The sequence below is a fragment of the Hevea brasiliensis genome, chromosome 4 (genome assembly GCF_030052815.1).
Source record: "Hevea brasiliensis isolate MT/VB/25A 57/8 chromosome 4, ASM3005281v1, whole genome shotgun sequence".
NCBI lineage: Eukaryota > Viridiplantae > Streptophyta > Magnoliopsida > Malpighiales > Euphorbiaceae > Hevea > Hevea brasiliensis.
The window spans coordinates 4,619,995-4,639,088 of record NC_079496.1 but is presented as its reverse complement, the minus strand read 5'-3'; the positions used below and the strand labels follow the sequence as shown (position 1 = coordinate 4,639,088).

The 19,094-nt window shown below is 35.1% G+C and overlaps 2 protein-coding genes and 1 pseudogene across 3 annotated transcripts; 1 reads left to right on the top strand and 2 right to left on the bottom strand.

Annotated features, from left to right (window-relative positions):
- Positions 1–608: 608 nt before the first annotated feature.
- On the bottom strand, positions 609–8,709 carry LOC110673234 (uncharacterized; annotated as a pseudogene).
- Positions 8,710–9,600: 891 nt separating this feature from the next.
- On the top strand, positions 9,601–13,625 carry LOC110673236 (meiotic recombination protein DMC1 homolog). Of its 2 annotated transcripts, XM_021836301.2 has the most exons (15): positions 9,601–9,755; positions 9,871–9,953; positions 10,519–10,610; positions 10,698–10,769; positions 10,924–10,962; positions 11,139–11,196; positions 11,298–11,343; positions 11,452–11,497; positions 11,928–11,989; positions 12,130–12,196; positions 12,277–12,369; positions 12,460–12,528; positions 12,615–12,693; positions 12,975–13,141; positions 13,374–13,625. In XM_021836301.2, the coding sequence occupies exons 1-15, from the start codon at positions 9,739–9,741 to the stop codon at positions 13,416–13,418; spliced, it is 1,035 nt and encodes a 344-aa protein (XP_021691993.1). In that variant the 5' UTR covers positions 9,601–9,738; the 3' UTR covers positions 13,419–13,625. The 2 variants fall into 2 exon arrangements, with proteins under 2 accessions (XP_021691993.1, XP_021691994.1); XM_021836302.2 differs by lacking the exon at positions 11,928–11,989 and having other exon boundaries at positions 12,098–12,196.
- Positions 13,626–15,914: 2,289 nt separating this feature from the next.
- LOC110673243 (stem-specific protein TSJT1) lies at positions 15,915–18,978 on the bottom strand. Its single transcript, XM_021836307.2, has 4 exons — positions 18,651–18,978; positions 17,144–17,384; positions 16,940–17,060; positions 15,915–16,346 (listed from the first exon to the last, which is right to left on the bottom strand). The coding sequence occupies exons 1-4, from the start codon at positions 18,848–18,850 to the stop codon at positions 16,159–16,161; spliced, it is 750 nt and encodes a 249-aa protein (XP_021691999.1). The 5' UTR covers positions 18,851–18,978; the 3' UTR covers positions 15,915–16,158.
- Between the last annotated feature and the right edge of the window lie 116 nt (positions 18,979–19,094).

Sequence of the window (19,094 nt, the reverse complement as noted above, 5' to 3'; positions counted from 1 at the left end):
CGTAGATAAAGAACATCCATAACAGTTTTAATCGCCCATGTGGCTTCCACTTCTTTTCATGGATGTGTACTGCTTAACAAAGAGTCTCTTCACGCTCAGAGAGTCGGACCCCGGAATCAGAACAAATTTACCCCTGGCTAACTGCACGCGTGACCCTCCATTATCTCCCCTATTCCCTTGATGAATATTTTCTCCCCTTTAAACAAAAAGACAAAAATAAAGGTGGTAAGCCTGCCATGCCCTCTCAGCTATATGCTTGAGCTGATAAAGCTTTTACCACCTCCGGTTCCATAGCAAGGGGCAAAATTTGTTTAACTCCTTGCACTCAACCATTTACTACTCCCAAACCCCTTATATTTTCTTCTCAATGGTCCAACAGCTAAGCAAAAATTAACTCCATTGCTTCAGCCAGTCTAATACACCCATGACTTTCCAGGCCAGTTCAAGATAATAACTACACTAACCAACTACGGCTGACCAGATGATCATGTTGTGCGTTAGTATTACAGATGCAAAAAGACATTATGAAGTTAAATTACAACGTCCATAAAAAATGTCATTGGCAACTCGCTAAATAAAAATCAGAGAGCATATTCCAGAGCTTCAAATAAATCAAAATGAAGGAGCTTTAATAATTTAAACATGTCAACTTACAAAAGAATAAGGACGTCAACACCTAAGCAAACATAACTACCTACAAAATTTACAAATCCCAATTAGATTAGAAAGGCAGGAAGCGCCAAATTTGAATCTGAATCCTGGACATTACTCATACTGAAGAAGGCTTAAAGATGATGCTAATCCTAAACCTGTAACTAGTCATGCTATAACAACTTCAGTAGAAGCCCAAACACTCAATCCTGAAAGATATACATGTTACATATTGTCATACAACATTCTAGGGCTACAAAAATTTTTGGACTGAGTGAGTACCTAAAGATTAATCTACACATGTACCTAGCTCCTTCGACTAGTGAAATTATTTGCATGAACAAGCAACAATTCATAGATTTCAGCTGCTGTGGGACGGTTAGCTGGATTTCCTTCTGTGCATTGACAGAACAAATCAAACAGGAATTTCATAGTTTTCAATTCAGCCTCCGGGCATGCCCCATCTGAGCCGGACTGAGTAGCTGCAGGCTCATTCATTGATACCAACGTCTCCAGTTCATCAGTTAGTGGGGGTCGTTTGCCCATCTGTTTAGTTCAAATGGCATAAAAGAAAGTGCTTAAACCAAGGCATCAAAAAGAACAAAACTATTTCCACATTTCTAATTTGAGATATGTGCAATTGTCCATTATTATTATTTTTTTTTTCCAAAAGAGACGCACCTGAAGATGTTCAGTGATGTGGAATTCAGATAAACCAGAATATGGAACTTGCAAAGTCAGTAATTCCAAAAGCAGGCAGCCATATGACCAAATATCCACTTCCTGCAACCAGACAACAGAAACACTTGATTCATAACTGAAAATCAACTAAAAATACAGAAATTAAGTTGCATATATGAACACATGCTGCATATTCAAAATGTGCCATTCAAATAACATTTTCTGTAGAGAAACTTCTACAACTAAGTAGAACATATGGTCATTAGCCAAAACAATCATCCTGAAGGCTGTATACAGTACTAGCAATTCAAGAAAACAAAAGGACGATCCTACACCAAATAGTCTGTGTGTGTCAATTGCAAGTTACAAAAAAATTAATATTCTACACAACAATGATTCACATTTGTCCAAGGTACCACTTCATGCTCTTTAACTACATTGATGACAATCTCGGATTGTTGCCCCAGTATTCCCTTCTCAAATCAAGGTTATAAAAGCTAAAGTGTAATGGTTTAAATTTTTAAAAAAATATAAGGAAATCTATATTATATTTATACCCTCAGTATTGTCATGACCTGCACTCATCTGAGTTCAGGGGAATAAGAATGAGAGAAGAATAGACTAATTGGTGACTGAGAAAGTAGGAAAATTAGCAGTTGAGAGAGAAAATGAGAGAGAGAGAGAGAGAGAGAGAGAGAGAGAATTGTGGGAAGTTTCTGGATATTACGATTGACTAAAAGACTGAAAATAAAATCTGATACAACTTTCTTTTATATTTTCCAGCTGAACTAAGTAATCTTAGCTGTCATTAGCTAATTATGACTGCCAATCTGTTAACTTCAATGTTCCTAACATTACTTCACTCTCATACCTGCTTACTTTTATGGAACCTTACATACAATCGGTTTCATAGATGGTAATAGAAATGTGAACAATCAAATTGAGGAAGACCAATGAAGCCTGAACAATATGCGCTAAAAAACTAAGGAATCTTTGTCAAACGACAGAAAAAACATCATACCAGACCATATAGGTGTTCCAACACAGACATCAGGTGGTGGTATTCCTTTATGAGCAATACAACATGTATGCAAGAATGACCTAAGAGGCACAGCTCTGTCAAAATCACAGAGCTTCACAACAGGCATTGCATTAGCTCTCTTACTATCTAAATCAATCAAAATAGTTTCACTTTTCACATCACGATGAATTATGTGTTTTGAGTGCAGCTCTGCCAATGCACATGCAACATCTCGAGCAATACACAATGCTAAGTCCACTGGTACATGCTTCTCACCAGTTCTTGACATCTTCTCTATATAATTCTGTAGCATGAAGCAAATAATAATCAGTATGGAAAGATATTCAACAACCACATGATAACATTTACTAACTAAAAAATTGAATTATAAATACCTTTAAGGATCCCCCTTTAACATACTCCATAAGAATCACAGACAGTAACATCTGGCACTCTGGTTTACCATCTTCCGAATGAACCCACTTTGAAGATATCTGATGTCCATACAATTCAACTATGCAGGGATGTTGCAGAGCCCCTAAAACTCTTACTTCCCCAATGCAGTTGTACTCAAAACTCCTAATCTCGTCCACCGAAGTCCCACATATCTCTAAAGTGCGCACCTGCACCATCAAATAAGAACACCTTATCAACAGTTTGCCAGGCATTTCTAAGTTGTGATAGAAAAAATAAAAATGAACAGTAGAATGTCGTCATACTCCAAACAATAAAACCAAAATTTAACCAGCATCAAGTAAAATACAACAAAAATGGAATAAATACATTCTACAAAAGTGAAAATTCTTCGAGACAATCAGGTTTTTTTTTAGTTGAAAAGACATAAAAATGAAAATCAGTAATTAATTATCTAGCATAAGTAAAATATCATGAGAAAAGCACAAAGTATTCTCATCAAATGCTAACACCAACAATTGCTAGATTTAGCAGACAGCAATATTAACTGCATTTTTCCGCTTGGTGACAATACAAGCCTGAAAATTTTAATAAAACATGCCTTGGCTGCTGCTTCAACTGATCCAAGCTTGCATTTAATGACAGTATTAGAAACTGTTTTTCCTAACTCATCACATGTGGAGAAAGAAGTTATGGAACAACCAGGACCAGGCATACTCTCGGTTGTAAGAGGAACTTTAGTCCAACTGAGTGGAATGTACCTGACAGAACAAGAAAATCCATAAGAAACATGATCTTAAACTTGGATAAATAAAATAGACAAGGAAAAATAGATATAACCAATCAAATAATCTTGGATGTTGTTTATGAGCAAAAGAGTAATTTAATTTCTCCTATTTCCATGTACTAACACTACTGAACTGTCATGTATCCTGACCTGCAAAAATACTCTGGATCAGTGTCTTCTCTTATATCATGAGGACGACAAGCATCCACCAACATGCGAACCCATGAATCACCCCTCTTCATGAGAATGGTATTCCAGGCATGCGGCACGAAGTCCAGGTAACCCCTGACAAGTTCACAAGGTATTGGTGGCTCCATTTGGTCACATAGGTACTGGAGCAATTTAAGTTTTATTAAATTAGCCCAAGAACACATGAACATCCGACTAACATATGGTCAAATAAAAGAAAATACTTACCTTCATTAGCAAGGCTCTGTGCCTACACACACCAAACTGCAAATCCCCTAGAGGAACTACAATAGAATTCCTTCTTGCTTTAACAGCATGTAAAGATTTCTCACAGAGATCAGAGAAAATAATATCTTCTGAAGTGCCCAAAATATGCTTTGTGGATGCATTAATACTGTCATCATTTCCTGTTGAACACGTGCAAATAAATGGCTTCCTATAGTTTGAACCAGACACAGCCTTTCATGTCCTATCAACAATAGAACTTCTGTCGCTGCCTCCAAAATGATCAGATACAAAAAGTGCAAGCATTGATGCAATCCGCAAGTTATCAGCAACAACCTGATTCCTTTCCTTGACAAAACCATTGAATCTCTTCAAGCGGCAGGCCAAAGCCTGGGCAGATAGAACTGTTGCATCTAACTTTTCATCCTTCTCCCTACAGGAAAAAATAAACAATCAGTCTTTTGCACTGAACAAGCAATAAGATAACAAAAAAATTAAAAAAAAAAAAATTCAGCATTTGACCTCACGTGAATCAAGATGCAAAATTTGTTCATAACTCCTAAGTGGCAAGAAAGGCCGGTCACGTCCTGCATCATAAAAGCCATCTGGAATATGGTCCTCAATGCTACAAAATGATAGGTCACTATACTTGCGGGATAAACTTGACCTGTTTCCTGTTGGTCTTCGACATTTGTTTGGTTTTGGATTATCAAGATCCCTATCAGAATGTCTCTTTGACTTAAAATTGATGATGGGTTTTTCTGAAGATGAACCCTCGTCTTCCCCACCAGCTCCATGCGTCAAAGCTAAAAATTTGCCATGCACACAACATTCATCTTCCCCACCTTTACTCATAGTTTCAAGGTCACATGAGCTATTTTCTATGTTAACAGAACTGATTCTCTCATTCTCACCACTAACATGTAAATTTTCAGCTTCAACTCCACCAGAATGTACTACCTTATCTTCATTTTCATCATCCAGACCTATGTCTAAGGTACTTTCTCCACAATTTTCAGAGGTCAGCACATTGAGGTTGTCAGGTTTGTGATTTTCACATTCCTTTGGAGTCAATAATTCAGCACATGCTTCAACCTTCCACTTCCTGCTGTTGTTCAAACGTTCTTGGCGAGCTCTCTGTTGCAAATAATACCGTTGTTTCCACCGCTTACTTGACCTCCAAGCTGCAAAGCATCTGCTGTTCAATGAAGAACCAGTTAATACACTTGAAATGGTATTAGGAGAACCTGCATCATTTCAAGTTGATCCAACTTTTGGTTAGAAAAGTCATTGAGTCAATATTAAAAAAAAAAAAAGATTAAAAAAAAAATGTCAACTGCAGAGGGCATTTAGATAAAATGAACTTAAAGCACTAACCATTACAAGAAAATTTTATATTATCAGACTGAATGAAGGTTTCATATACATCCATTTCAACTGAAGAACTGATGGAATCATCATTTGACAAGTCCTTGCCATTTCCTTCTAGATTGCCACATATCCATGCTGGTATTTGACAACAACTGAGAGGCTTGTTGTACTTTAACAAAGAAAATTATGAAGATCAATAAAAAAAAAAAAAAAAAAAAAAAAAGATTATAGAGACATAATCCATATGCAAGTACTAAAAATTTAAAAAGATGAACAATAGAAAATCCATTTCAAATGACTAGGTTTGTGAAGATGTCAAAAATACATCATCTACTGAGGCTATTTAGAAAACCTAAAGTTATACCCAGCAAAGGAATGCACACCATCAACATCACAAGAGAATTAAACAACAAGAGCAATTAAGAATCCATAGCATTACAACTTATGAAAATAATAAATTAATAAAAAAAATGTGACATAAGATAGCATCAAAACAAATTTGTACATAAGTGACAAAGGTCTGATCAAAGAAAGTATTATATAATAGTACTTTTCCTAACCAAAAAAAAAAAAAAAAAGACTAAGCATGATTCTGAAAGAATCGATAATAATGTAAAAAGGCACCTAATTGCTTGCGATTTGACTAGAGATATGGACCTAAACAAAGAATCACTAGAAATTGCCAATGTTTCTTAGATAAAACATTTGGATAACAAGTTAGAACAGAAAAGGCATTATCGCAGATACAACTATGAATTTTCTAGATAGAATCATAGAAAAAAAAAAAACTAAATTATTTTAAAAAATAACAACAGAAAAAAAAAAAAAAACTTTCAAATCTAGTCAGATGAACAACAGGAGATAATAATTTTGAAAAATGAAATTCACATTATAATCTTCCCTTATAGATTCTGGAAAATAAATGACTCCTAGTTTTGTCACAGAAAAGTACCTGAAGATTTAAATACTGAAGGTTATGCATTAAGACAAGTTGAAGAGACCCCAAAGATGTCAACCTATTATTTGACAGGTCCAAATTCTCCAATCTTTGCAATGAGGACAAGTCGGAGGGCAGTTCAACTAATTTATTATTTGCAATTTTCAATGATATCAGCGCAGTTAAATGACTAATTTCAGTAGGTAAACTCTTTATATTGTTGAATGAAAGGTCCAAGTACTCCAGGTTATTTAGGCATCCAATTTCTGGAGGAAGGTATCTGCAGGAAAAAGAACACCGACGCCAAAATTTTTGTTTAAACACTGATACATTGATATGTAGCCACTTAATGCTGTAAAATTAAGTAATGTATACAACATTGCGGTTTAGAATGCTAACATTAACCGTTATTTAGAAGTGCTAACAGCCCAAAACAAATTGAGTGTTAATACAAGGAAGTTGATGAACAACAAAATTTGTTTTACAGTAATGGCAAAGGATTGCATTTTCCTTAATCGATCACAGTTTTCTCACACCAATAGATTAATAGACAAAACTAATCATACAAATATCATAAATGATGTGTTGTCTGCCTCTTCAAACCATATGAAGCATATCAAATTGTTTCATTTATGTTATCACTTCAAGGTGCTCTACTTCCCAGGCCTTTCTTTCCATATTTGATACCTTGAACTACCTAACTTTCTAATATTTCCTTTATATTCTGAGACTAGCCCATTCTAGCTAATTAAACAACTTAAGCCTTAAATATCTAGATAAAAAACACTGGCAAAGCACCTTAACATTTCCTAAACTATCTAACCGGACACTTAAATAAAGTAATCCTGCATATAAATAAAAGCAGAAACACCTATACTTTGACTGACATACAAAATTCAAGGTTTCAATAAAAGACATGAAAAGATCCAGAATTCCAAAAAGTTTGAATTTCAGTGAATTAATCATTTTGTTGCTTTAGGCACAATAACTTTTTCGATCCCATCGAGTTTGAGAGGTTGAGCTCAAAATTCACAATTGTCCTGTTTGTTTAGATCATACAATAGCCTATCCTGAAAGCATGTCCAAAAAATAAAGAGATCCAGCGTAAAGGCATGTAAACCTTTATCTTTACGTATTACACTCTGATTCTACTTTAATGTCAGTATTTTATCTAAATGCATTCATAACTTATTTGTATCGCTTAAGGAAATAACCGAAAAATCAGACAATGAAGAAAAGAGTCATAATATTTTACACAAGGCATAGCCCTACTTCGATGAACAAAAGAATCATAATGGACATAAATTCTTAAAAGAGCACATTTAGCATCAATAGAAGTCGTCGTGTCCAGCATGTATTAGAAACGATTAATCAAAATGAAGAAAGTATTTTTGCATCTTCTGTAATGCCACTGAAAATATCCCATCCCAATTGTGCTACAAATGCCGTTCTTTTTGCCTACCTAGTAAAACCCCTTTGCAAGGTCGAAAGCAAATTAAGTAGCCTAGCCTTTAAAAATTCAACTTCCCACATTCCTAACCACCATTCAAAAAACACTTACACGCTTACCTTACGGAGAAATGACAAACAGAAAGCTTGGTCAAGCACTTCAGCCTAGCAATCTCACTCAAAATCGTGAAAACAGAGGGTCTCGGCGGAGCTCTTGACAACTCAAGCTCCTTTAAACCTCTCAACTTATTCAAGCACAACCCACTCAACCCCGGCGATGATACTTTTACTTGCAAGCGCTCTAAACCCACTAAATTCCCAAATTCCACCGGAAACAAATTCAACTCATTTCCAAAGAACTTCAACGTTCTCAGTTTCCCCAGCCTTCCCACAGATCTGGGAACCAAACTAAATACATTCTTGTACAAATACAACCCCTCCAAGGAATCGTCGACCTTCTCTAATAAATCAAACTCCAAACTTTTTCCCGTAACATCGAGAACCAATTCATCATCCAGACTATCACCCCTTTTATTGCTGTCCTCAACATTCGACGCCACCACAGCTGCAGCCGCGGAAGATGCATCAGCTTCTGTCAAAGTAGATTTTCGGGATCCAGGGCTTTCGAGGTTTTGGGGTGCATTTGAATTGGTATCGGTGGAGACGGACAGTTGCATTGGATAACCGAGAAGCGAACTTGGGTGTTCGTCGGAAGGAAAATTCAATTTACGGATTTTTTTTGGCTCTACTAAGGAGGGTTGGAGGTATGTTGTGATAGTGAAGATAGAGAGAGGAAAAGAATAAAAAAAAAAAAAACTACGGGACTATTTGGGTGAAAGGGAAATTCAGTGATGTGAACATGAGAATTGCAGGAAATTACAGGGAAGGTGGGGAAAATTTAAGTGGAGCGGTCTCCAGAGAGGAAAAGAGACAAGAGAACCGCTCCCTTTTTAAATTAAAAGAAGGGAAAAAACTGAGAATGTGGACGCAAACAGTACAGCAATTATTTGAAAGGAGGAGGGATTTTAATACGGGCACTCGTTGATTTTATTATTACCAGGGAAGGCACTGCCCACTTCGCTGGCGGGTCAAAAGTAAATAGCTCCTGCAGCGTACAAAGATTATACAGGAAGAACGGCAGCCCAGGGCGTGGTCACGAATCCCTTGGGCTGGATACGCTTGTAATTTGTTGCATGGGAAGGGCAACGGTCGGTTTGCCGTCGTATAAATTATTTTGACTGAATTTGAATTAAATTAATAATTATTGTCATTACTATTCAATTTTAATTTAAATTTATTTTTAATTACTCAAATTTAATTACTATTATTTAGATAATATTTAAATTTATTTAATTTTATATATTTTAATTAATAATTTATATTAAATATATTTTTTAACAATTTATATTTTAAAAATTTTAATAATTTTATAAAATATTTATATTCAATATGTATAAATTTACAAACTTTATTATAAATTTATGTTTAATTAATTGTATATAAATAAATTAAAATAATAGATATATAATATATATGAAACTCTTTACTAATTTACTATGAATATTATTTTTTAAATTCAAATTTATTTTAAATCCAATTACATTTCAAAAACATTAACTTGTTACCATCCCTACGTGCATGCACATGACATGTTAAATGCGGCGAGATGAAAGTAAGAGTTGATGAACATACAAAATCAAAAGTTAAAGTAGGTGAATAACAAAAATATTTAAAAAATATAATGATTAAATTGTAAATAATGCTATAATTCAGTGATTAAATAATAAGAAATTTAAATCTTATTATAAAAAAAAAAAAAAAAAAAAAAAAAACTCGACCAATTCCGATTCCCGCCTTATAAATTCATGCCATAGAACAGAAAACTCATCACTCATGCATATTTGAGATTTCAATTTTAAACATTTCTTCCCCTCTCTCTCAAAGCAAACACCGAAATTTTCTCTGGTGGAAAGTGGAAATGAAGTGCTAGGATTTTCTCTACTGGAATCCAAGATGATAGCTACTCTCAAGTGAGTTAATGCAGCTTTTTGCAATATCTTTTTCTTTGATTGGACCAATATCGTGTTATAACGGTGATCTGAAACCTAATCACTTTCCAAAATTTGCATTTCCGATGATTTTTAGAGCCGAAGATCAAAATCAGTTGCAGCTTGTGGAACGAGAAGACATTGATGACGAAGAGGACTTGTTCGAAGCCATTGACAAGTGTAAGCTACAAAATCTTCGTTCTCGGTTTATTTGCCTTTTTTGGTACTATTTTCCCCTAGTGAAGTCAAAATTCGTTTATGTTTGGAAAATTTTGAGTGATTTGCTCGATTAATTTGGTGAATACGAGTTCTCTTCAAATCTGCGAAGCGAAATCCCTACAACAATTTTTGCTATTCCTATGCAGCACTTTTTGTCTGTTCGCGTTCCTTGATTCTAGATTTTTGTGCCTTTTTTTAATCAAATATTAAGTAAAAATTACATTTCTAAGAAAGAATTTGGAATGATTCTCCTGATTGTAATAAATGACGCGTGCTATTTGCCTGGCTTGTTGATTTTGAGCTGCAAGAGTTGTGTGCAACTCTTTAGGTTCGGTAGGCCTTTGGCTTTTTTTTGTCTGCTGGGATTCAGCTGATTCATCATTGCAAAGATGAATTGGTTTTTCCTTAGCGTATTTCTGAATTGGTTTCTCCCTGGCGTATTTCACTCGGTTATCAAGAAATTAGAACCTTATTGATGTTTTAGTGCTCCGTTTGTTTGTTTATAATGTATGATTCTTTTTTGCAGTAATCGCACAAGGAATCAATGCAGGAGATATAAAGAAGCTTCAGGATGCAGGGATCTACACCTGTAATGGCTTGATGATGCACACGAAGAAGGTACAATGATTTTCAGTTCAAGTAATTCAAATTCTGGAAGTTTTGTCCCCTTCCGGTTATGATCATCTCAATTTCTTTTTTTTCCAGCACCTGACAGGGATCAAAGGATTATCTGAGGCTAAAGTTGATAAGATCTGCGAAGCTGCTGAGAAGATAGTGGTTAGCGCCCAAATTACATGATGACCAAAATGATAATCAGTGCTTTAATGCTCAAATTATAGGAAATAAAATGATAGTCTGTGTTTAAACTTTTATTGCTTTCTGTAGCTTTCTCCTTCTTTAATTCCCTTTTATATCTCCTTCTCATTCTCAGAATTTTGGTTATATAACTGGAAGTGATGCTTTGCTCAGAGTAAGTTCTATATTCTTTTTGCTCCTTTTGAATTTATAGAGAGATCATATCCGATTGAATGACTCTAATATTTGAACTCCATTTGCTGCCATAAGAACAATTGGAAGTTTCAAAGCTGTTGAGAATAGTTTCATTTCTTGACAAACCTGAGATATGATTTCTGTTTATGCCGACAGAGGAAGTCAGTGATTCGCATCACGACAGGAAGCCAAGCCCTTGATGAACTATTAGGAGGTCATTTTGCACTCTTAGTTACTCTAACACTATCTCTGCAAGTGTAGTAGTATAGTTTATTTCTGTGCAATTGACACTGCTTTTGTGATTGATTAATAAAGGTGGGATTGAAACTCTGGCTATTACAGAAGCTTTTGGAGAATTCCGGTGAGAAACTTGCATTTCTACATACAGTTGTTTACATTGATAGCTTTATGCCATTTTATCATAAAAGCACATGCATAAAGTCTTTTTACAATTCAATTATTACTTCAGATCTGGGAAAACACAGCTTGCTCATACTCTGTGTGTCTCTACACAGGTTTTTCTCCTACCCAGCTCATTAGTGCCTGTCAATTATAGCATGATTTAATAGTTGGATCTGTTGTACAAGATAGAGTGATATTCTGAGCATGGACAGAAAATGGAAGAAATTTTGACAAACTAATGTATTATTATTATCCATGACAATTGAAAAAGAAAAAGCAAAAAGAAAAGAGTGGATAACTGATTTACTAAAAATGTGGATCTTGTAGTATAATTGTCTTGTATTATTAGTCAATTAAATGACTTTGACGTTGCATTCCAGTTCTTGCTTTTTCTGGTTCAGTAATCCTTCCATCAGAATATAGAAAAGATATGAGGCTATCGTAGGTGGCAATGGCATTAGCCTTGGTTTACATGGTTGATTATGTAGCAGAAAAAATATTGCAACAAACCTTGCAAAATAAACATTTCTATTGCCTGTGCAGCTTCCTACCAACATGCGAGGTGGGAATGGAAAGGTTGCTTATGTTGATACCGAAGGAACTTTGTATCCTCACTTTTGCCATCCTTCTTAACATCTAGACTGGCAATATTTAATGTTTCTTTTTTCTTGAAAAAGTTACAAGGAATTATCTTCATTTGATGTGTGTTGCAGTCTGTTTTCTTCTTAACTACGGGCACTTCCAGCCGACCAGATAGGATTATTCCAATAGCTGAAAGATTTGGCATGGACCCAGGAGCAGTCCTTGACAATGTAAGTATCAACTTTTGGATATGATCAATTGTATCATGGAAGAAGTCAATTCTCACTTATTTTATCTGTGGATGTAAAAGATCATTTATGCTCGTGCATATACATATGAACATCAGTACAACCTGCTTCTTGGTCTGGCTGCAAAAATGTCTGAAGAGCCATTCAGACTTCTGGTGACTTTTCTTGCTTACACATTATCCTATCATAACAATATTAGGAGTCCTATTGGGATGATATTTTTTTTTTTTGCACCTATAATTCAGATTGTGGATTCCGTAATTGCTCTCTTTCGAGTGGATTTCACTGGTAGAGGAGAACTTGCAGAGCGCCAGGTGAAGTTAATAAGCTTCTCAATGTTAAACTGCGACCATTATATCTATCTATTCTTTCCAATGACTTGACTGATTGCCTTTTACAGCAAAAGTTAGCACAGATGCTCTCCAGATTGATAAAGATAGCTGAGGAATTCAATGTTGCAGTTTACATGACTAACCAAGGTATCCTCGACCTCGACCTAAGACATTATCCTGCATGGAAAGCCAGATATAGCGTGCTGTAAAAGCTTTGACTCCAATATTCTATTGTCTTCTTCTTTATATGACTAAATATTTTTGTTGCCACATGTCTTCACAAATGAGATGTTGTTTTCTAGCTATAATATGTTGGTATATCAGCCCACAAGCTCACCTTCAGTTCTCCCAGTACAGCTCCAATCTATTCTGATTTCTTGTTTTCAGAGGCATATAGGTTGAATATATTGTTCAATTGTTGGTTGCAGTTATTGCTGACCCAGGTGGAGGAGTGTTCATATCAGATCCAAAAAAACCAGCAGGAGGCCATGTGCTTGCTCATGCAGCCACAATCAGGTTGATGTTCAGGAAAGGCAAAGGTGAACAACGCATCTGCAAGGTGTTTGACGCGCCAAATCTGCCTGAGGCTGAAGCAATATCCTTCTTCCCACCGTTGTTATTTTTGCTTTTTACACTGGTTGGCTGGTTCAATTTTTCTATGAAAAATAAAGAAAGCTGTATAACCATATCATGATAAGATAGAGGATGATGTAAAATCCAAAATAAACTACTACTTGGTCTCTCATCCTAATATAAACCACCAATTAGAATGCAGAATTTAATTTCCCAACCTAGAGTTAAATTGCAAATTTTCTTGACAGATGCACGTATTTCAGATTACACCAGGGGGGATTGCGGATGCAAAGGACTAGCAAATGCACAGAACACCGAAGGGCACATTATTAGAAAGTTTCCTATTATCTACGAGTAAATGTTTAGAAGAAAATATATTTTTTTGTTGTTTCTGAGGCAAAGCAAGGGTTTAGCTGTCCTTGTTTGTGCTCTACATTTATCCGAACTCTGTAATAGACTTGCTATAACATGTTGCCAAAGAAGTAGCCACATTGAGAATTGCTGAAGTGGTGCGATACTGTTACTGTGCTGCTTATTTTGGTATGAAGTGCACGAGAAATCTTAAATCCTTTTTAATCTTGCAAGCAGAGAAAATTGGTTATAGCTTCTGCTTGTGCTTCGCTTGTAATCACTACTTTATGTCATGTAATGCAATGTAAGCAGATAACCAAATTGATGCTTTAAATCATGTGTACCCGATGAAACCGCGGCATCATAAGGATGCATCTCAAAGTGCTCTGCCCTCGACAACTCAAAAAGAAGCAGGCATTAGGGACGTCACTGCTATCAAATGTTGGAAGGATTGTGTTGGTTATCTAGTGCCCCTCGACAGTACCAACTCCGAAGCCAACTCCCTGGCAGACATTGTATTATGAAGCTGTAATTTTATGTAGGTATACTAAATGAAATAACAAGCCAATAAAAATAGTTAAATACATCTCAGATAAATTATTGTATTTTTACATAATAGATACTTAAAGTTTTTTTTTTAACTCACACTTCAACTCAATCAAAGCTTATCACTTAAATACAAATTTGCAATCAAAGCTTATCACTTAAATACAAATTTGCACATGGCCTCCAAATTGAGCAACACGCCCATCTGATTTGGCAAAAATCTACCAAATGAACAGAAAAATCTGAGGTGGCAAAATGGGCTAAGGGTGGTTATATTTTTTTACCAAAAGTCAGTAATACGATCAAATTCTTCAAGAACTTCCTTATCCCATTCTCCGTACTCCTTCAAGAACACCAGAACTCAAAATGTCCATACTCAAAATGATCGAACCTTAGTAGAAATAAGGTCGATGGCGGAGGAGAGGAGGGACCTAGATTGTAGGGAAGCCATTAACAGTGTTGAAATTGCAAGACACGTAAACAGAGAGACAAAAAATCAGCTTCCCAAAGATCAAATGTCTGTACACTATTGTTGCATCTGTCGTTGGCTGGCCACTACATTTCATATTTCGGTAGCAATTCGTAGATACATATCTTCAAATCTTTCAATAAAGTTATATAAAAAAAAATAAAAGGTGAAAATTTGAAAAGCGGGAAGGATAATAATCATATATATATATATATATATATATATATATATATATATATATATATATATGATCAAATGAGTGTACAATTTTGTGCTAATGAATTTTGATTGAATTAACGTGTGAGATAAGTAAAAAAAAAAAATTCAAATATTTATTAAACAGAAACGTAATAGTTTAAGTGTCCAAAGATATATTTAATTAATAAAAATTAAATATATATATATATATGATATTAATTATTAAATATTAAAAAAATAAAAATTATTTAATAATTATCAAGTAGTTATAATTTTATAAGATCCACGTATTTATACATGACAAATTATCATTCCATGTATCTATATGAAATCACCCATACACATATAATCATCCCCTCTACATCTGCTGGTTGTCCACAGTACAATAAGCCTTGCATTAATACGTGCTCCTTGAGCTTTCTAGAACACTAGTTGAACCATTTTTGAACCATTTTAAAGCATTGACCTTATTTGTGTTGTAATTTTGGAAATTGTTTGTGCAGCCTCTAAATGGATCTGACACAAAAAATTTTATGGTGTGCTTCACTACCTAAAAACACACTGCATTGTTACTATCCTCAATATCAAATTATCCAACAAAGACCAACTCATCAAGCCTGCCGTCTTTCTACTTCACAGAGCAGAGACAGCAACCACCACTTCGAGAAATAACGAATTCAACTGCTGATCACGTGTCAAGAACCTCCTTTCCATAAAATTAAACAATGATCGCTCTTTTTATCCCTACCCTGGTAAACAAATAAATAGGCATTATGATTACTCTAGGTGTACTATCTTCAGTGCCATTTTCACTACTGAGATGCTTGTTGCTACTTAGTAAAACAAAGCAGGGGTTACATCCAACTAGACTTGCAGCTTTAACCTGGCTATAATACTTCTCCAAAGTGAACCTTGTGGCAGGAGTTTTTTTTTTTTTTTTCCAAAGGTAGACTTTCATTAAAGGTCAAGGGATGACCAGGAGGAAATTATGAAATTACATTACGGCGGGAGTTTATCGGGCACATACCCTACGTAAATTATGCAACTTCTAAAAGAAAAATGACATCAACACGCCCAATGGCAGACTGTTCCCCAGTTCAAAAGCAGTAAATTCATCTCCCTCAAAAGACTTCCCCCTCTTGTCTCCCTATCTCTGTCCATCTCCAACAAGCCAAAATAAGAGCTAAAATCAACAAATGCAAAACAACCATGTATTGTACAAGAAACACTATATGCAAGGTAGATCTTATTTTATGTTAAGCCCCACAAAAGTTAGGGCTTAGTTGGACACTAAGCAACACTTACAGCACTGTAAATTGCTGTCCTGTTTTTGGGAAATACTAACAGCAATATAAAGTGATCTGTTTGTGCAGCAAAATCATAAAAGATCGGAATGTAAGATCAGAAGAAGATATTGCAAAACCAACACAAGGGCTGTTAACAACCAGCCCCATTGAGAAAAACTTTATAGCTCCTTAGTAGTTTGAGGACCAGTCGTAAGCACTCCCAACTCTTGGCATGCCACCTTCCTTTTTAGTCTCTGCATCCACCTTGAAAGTTGCACCACAAATCTGACCTGAACTGTCCACTCTTGGAACTGGCTTCAACTCATTCAGAGGGTGCTCAAAGCTCCTCAAGCCTCCCGAAGTTGTAAAGAAGCATCCTGAGGTAACAACAGAAACTGATAAATTATGCAATCTAACCCATACAGATCATCATCTATCATAGACTTGCCAATGCCATGCTTGCAGCTTAAATGACCATCTAAAGTTAATGAGATTACGGAATGCTATAAGAGATGAAAGGTAATGAAAACTAGAGAACAGATAGAAATATTATAAAATTTTTGTTATCACAAGATAACTAAAAAGGAATAGAAATTTTCCAAAAAAACAAGACCTAACTTTGAACCCAAAATCTTGTGTGCAAAATGAATGACATTAATAAAAATAAAAGCGATAAAAAAATTACAAAGAAACTCTCAGAAAACATATAAAAAGATGCACGATGCACATATTGTGTTGAAAATTTTAGTGCACGTAAAAATTCCCCATTGTTGGGGTTTTCAATTTTCACCTATCCCTGACCAACTTGAAGTAGATTTCAATCCTTATATGTGCGTTTCCTTATGTTTTTTATTTTGTATTTTCTTCCCTATACTGAGATATGTTTCAAAAAAAAAAAAAGTACCAAAAACGATATTTTTATGAATCACATACAAGGCAATTGATCCAATTATGATTAGAAAAATGTCACCTTTAGGGAATGGTGCAAATGATTTCCCACAGGTCTGCTGCACAATCTGAACATCATCTGAAAGAACAAGATTATCTTCAGAATCAGCTCCCCAGAAGAAAGGTACACTTCCATCAGTATCCTGCATCAAAGAAACAAAGTTAAGCTTGATTCAAGCAACTGATTATATATAACTCAACAACCTAAGCATAAGGTTTTACTTACAGCAGCTATAAATGTGGTTTTTGAAGAGCTATCATATAGAATAAAAGCAAATTTCCCTTGGATGTCTCGGACAACCTGATCAGCAGGATAAGGCCCTCGATCTCGGAGGGTTCTATAAGCTTCAATAACAATGATCACCTCATTTGCAGTTTTATTTAAGCCATATTGTTGCTTAAGGACCGCAACATTGTCAATGTGCCCTTGGAATAAGCAGAAAATGTCGTCTACAACCGCAAATAATCTAACAAGAAAAAAAGAAGATATAAAACAAAGTTATGTACAAATGAGACAAAAAAAACATATTTATTCAAGATAAATCTGAAGCATTTTCAACAAATAAAAATGGACAAAGAACAAAAATAAAAAGTGGAATTGGCTTTATAGTTTGCTGAAAAATATTGGATTACAGGCAGAGGCACACATGCCCTGATTTCTTAACTTTCAACAACAAAGAGATGAGCCTTTTATCTTTTATAGCATGGCAACTCACAAAAAATAGCCAACAATACTAATCTAAGTAGAGAAGAAAACACTGAGACTAATATCATACAAAAAAATATGATTCTCTCCATGCCATATATTGACCAATTGATTTTGTGGAAGCACATTTCAAACTACAAATGGGATCACTCCAATAAAAAAAGCATCCAAATACCTCCAAAAATGGAAATTACATGAAGTGACGGAATAGCCGCTGAACTAGATTTGATTTGTCTTTTGTCTATATTAGAACCATGAATAAAACAATATATGTTAAATAAAAGTGGAAATCTCTAGACTCAGATTATATGCCGTACTAAAGCCAAATCACCAGGAACCAATAGTTAGATAAACTCATCCTATACAAGCTCATGGAAATTATATTAAGAGGTTAAAAATATGACTATTAATTAACAAAACAACAGTATATGATACGACTAATAACAACAATGGATGACCCAATCAACAACTCTAAGAGCCCTTTATCACTAAGGAAAAATTTAAAAAATATATATGCATTACAGCAAGTCTCAACCAAATTAGAAACTCAAGACCCTAGCCAGACTGAGATTCTTTTTCATGATTAGATAAAAACCAAGTGACGACAATGACGATGATACATGGAAAAGAATAGATCTACGGAAGGAATCAATAAGACTTCAAATTCCCGCAAACAAATAGCCCCAGATCATAACATATCCATCCAAATTTATAAGCAATTACTACCAATAAAAGATCCCAGCAAGGATTTTTTTTTCTTTTTTTTTTTTTTTTTGTATCAGAACACATCCATCAAAAAAAGAAAATCTAAAATATTGTTGATCATTAGAAAAATAATCATCTGCATCAAATATTTGGTTTTCATCATTTCTCGTTTTCTCAAGAACCATACACCCCAAAATCCCAAAACGAAAAGGCAGAAAAGCGATCAAGATTAGATCGAACATTAGGAAGGAAAAAAAAAAAGAAAAAAAAAAGGCATTGTAATGATTGTTTTGGGCAAAACAGAAGCCAAAGAAAAAACTACCTAGGGAGGAGAGGGTTTTGCTTGTCAAGGGAGTAAGCAATAACACCAGCAGAGCCAAGATTGACAGTGACAGAACCGGGGTGGACTGACCCAAAATGCTTGGCCAAGAACCCATCTTTCATCGCGGAGTTAGAACCAGAGTTCGGGCTCTGCAGCGCCTCCGGGCACTTAGCTACCGTTTTGTCAAAAACTGCCAACATTTTTCAGTGACTGTTTGGGATTGGTGGTCTCTGGAATACGTAAAACCGGAGACGTTTCCAGTTTTAAGTAGTTATGAGGTTTCCGGCACTCTAATTTTTACTCCCAATGTTACCCTTTCAATTTTTACAAATTCACACCGAATCAACGATTGCCTCCAGTTAAAATAGGGGTATTCCAGTAATTTAATGCACTCCACGATTTTTTATATTTACTGCAATAAAATAAAAGAAACGTGGGGTCTTA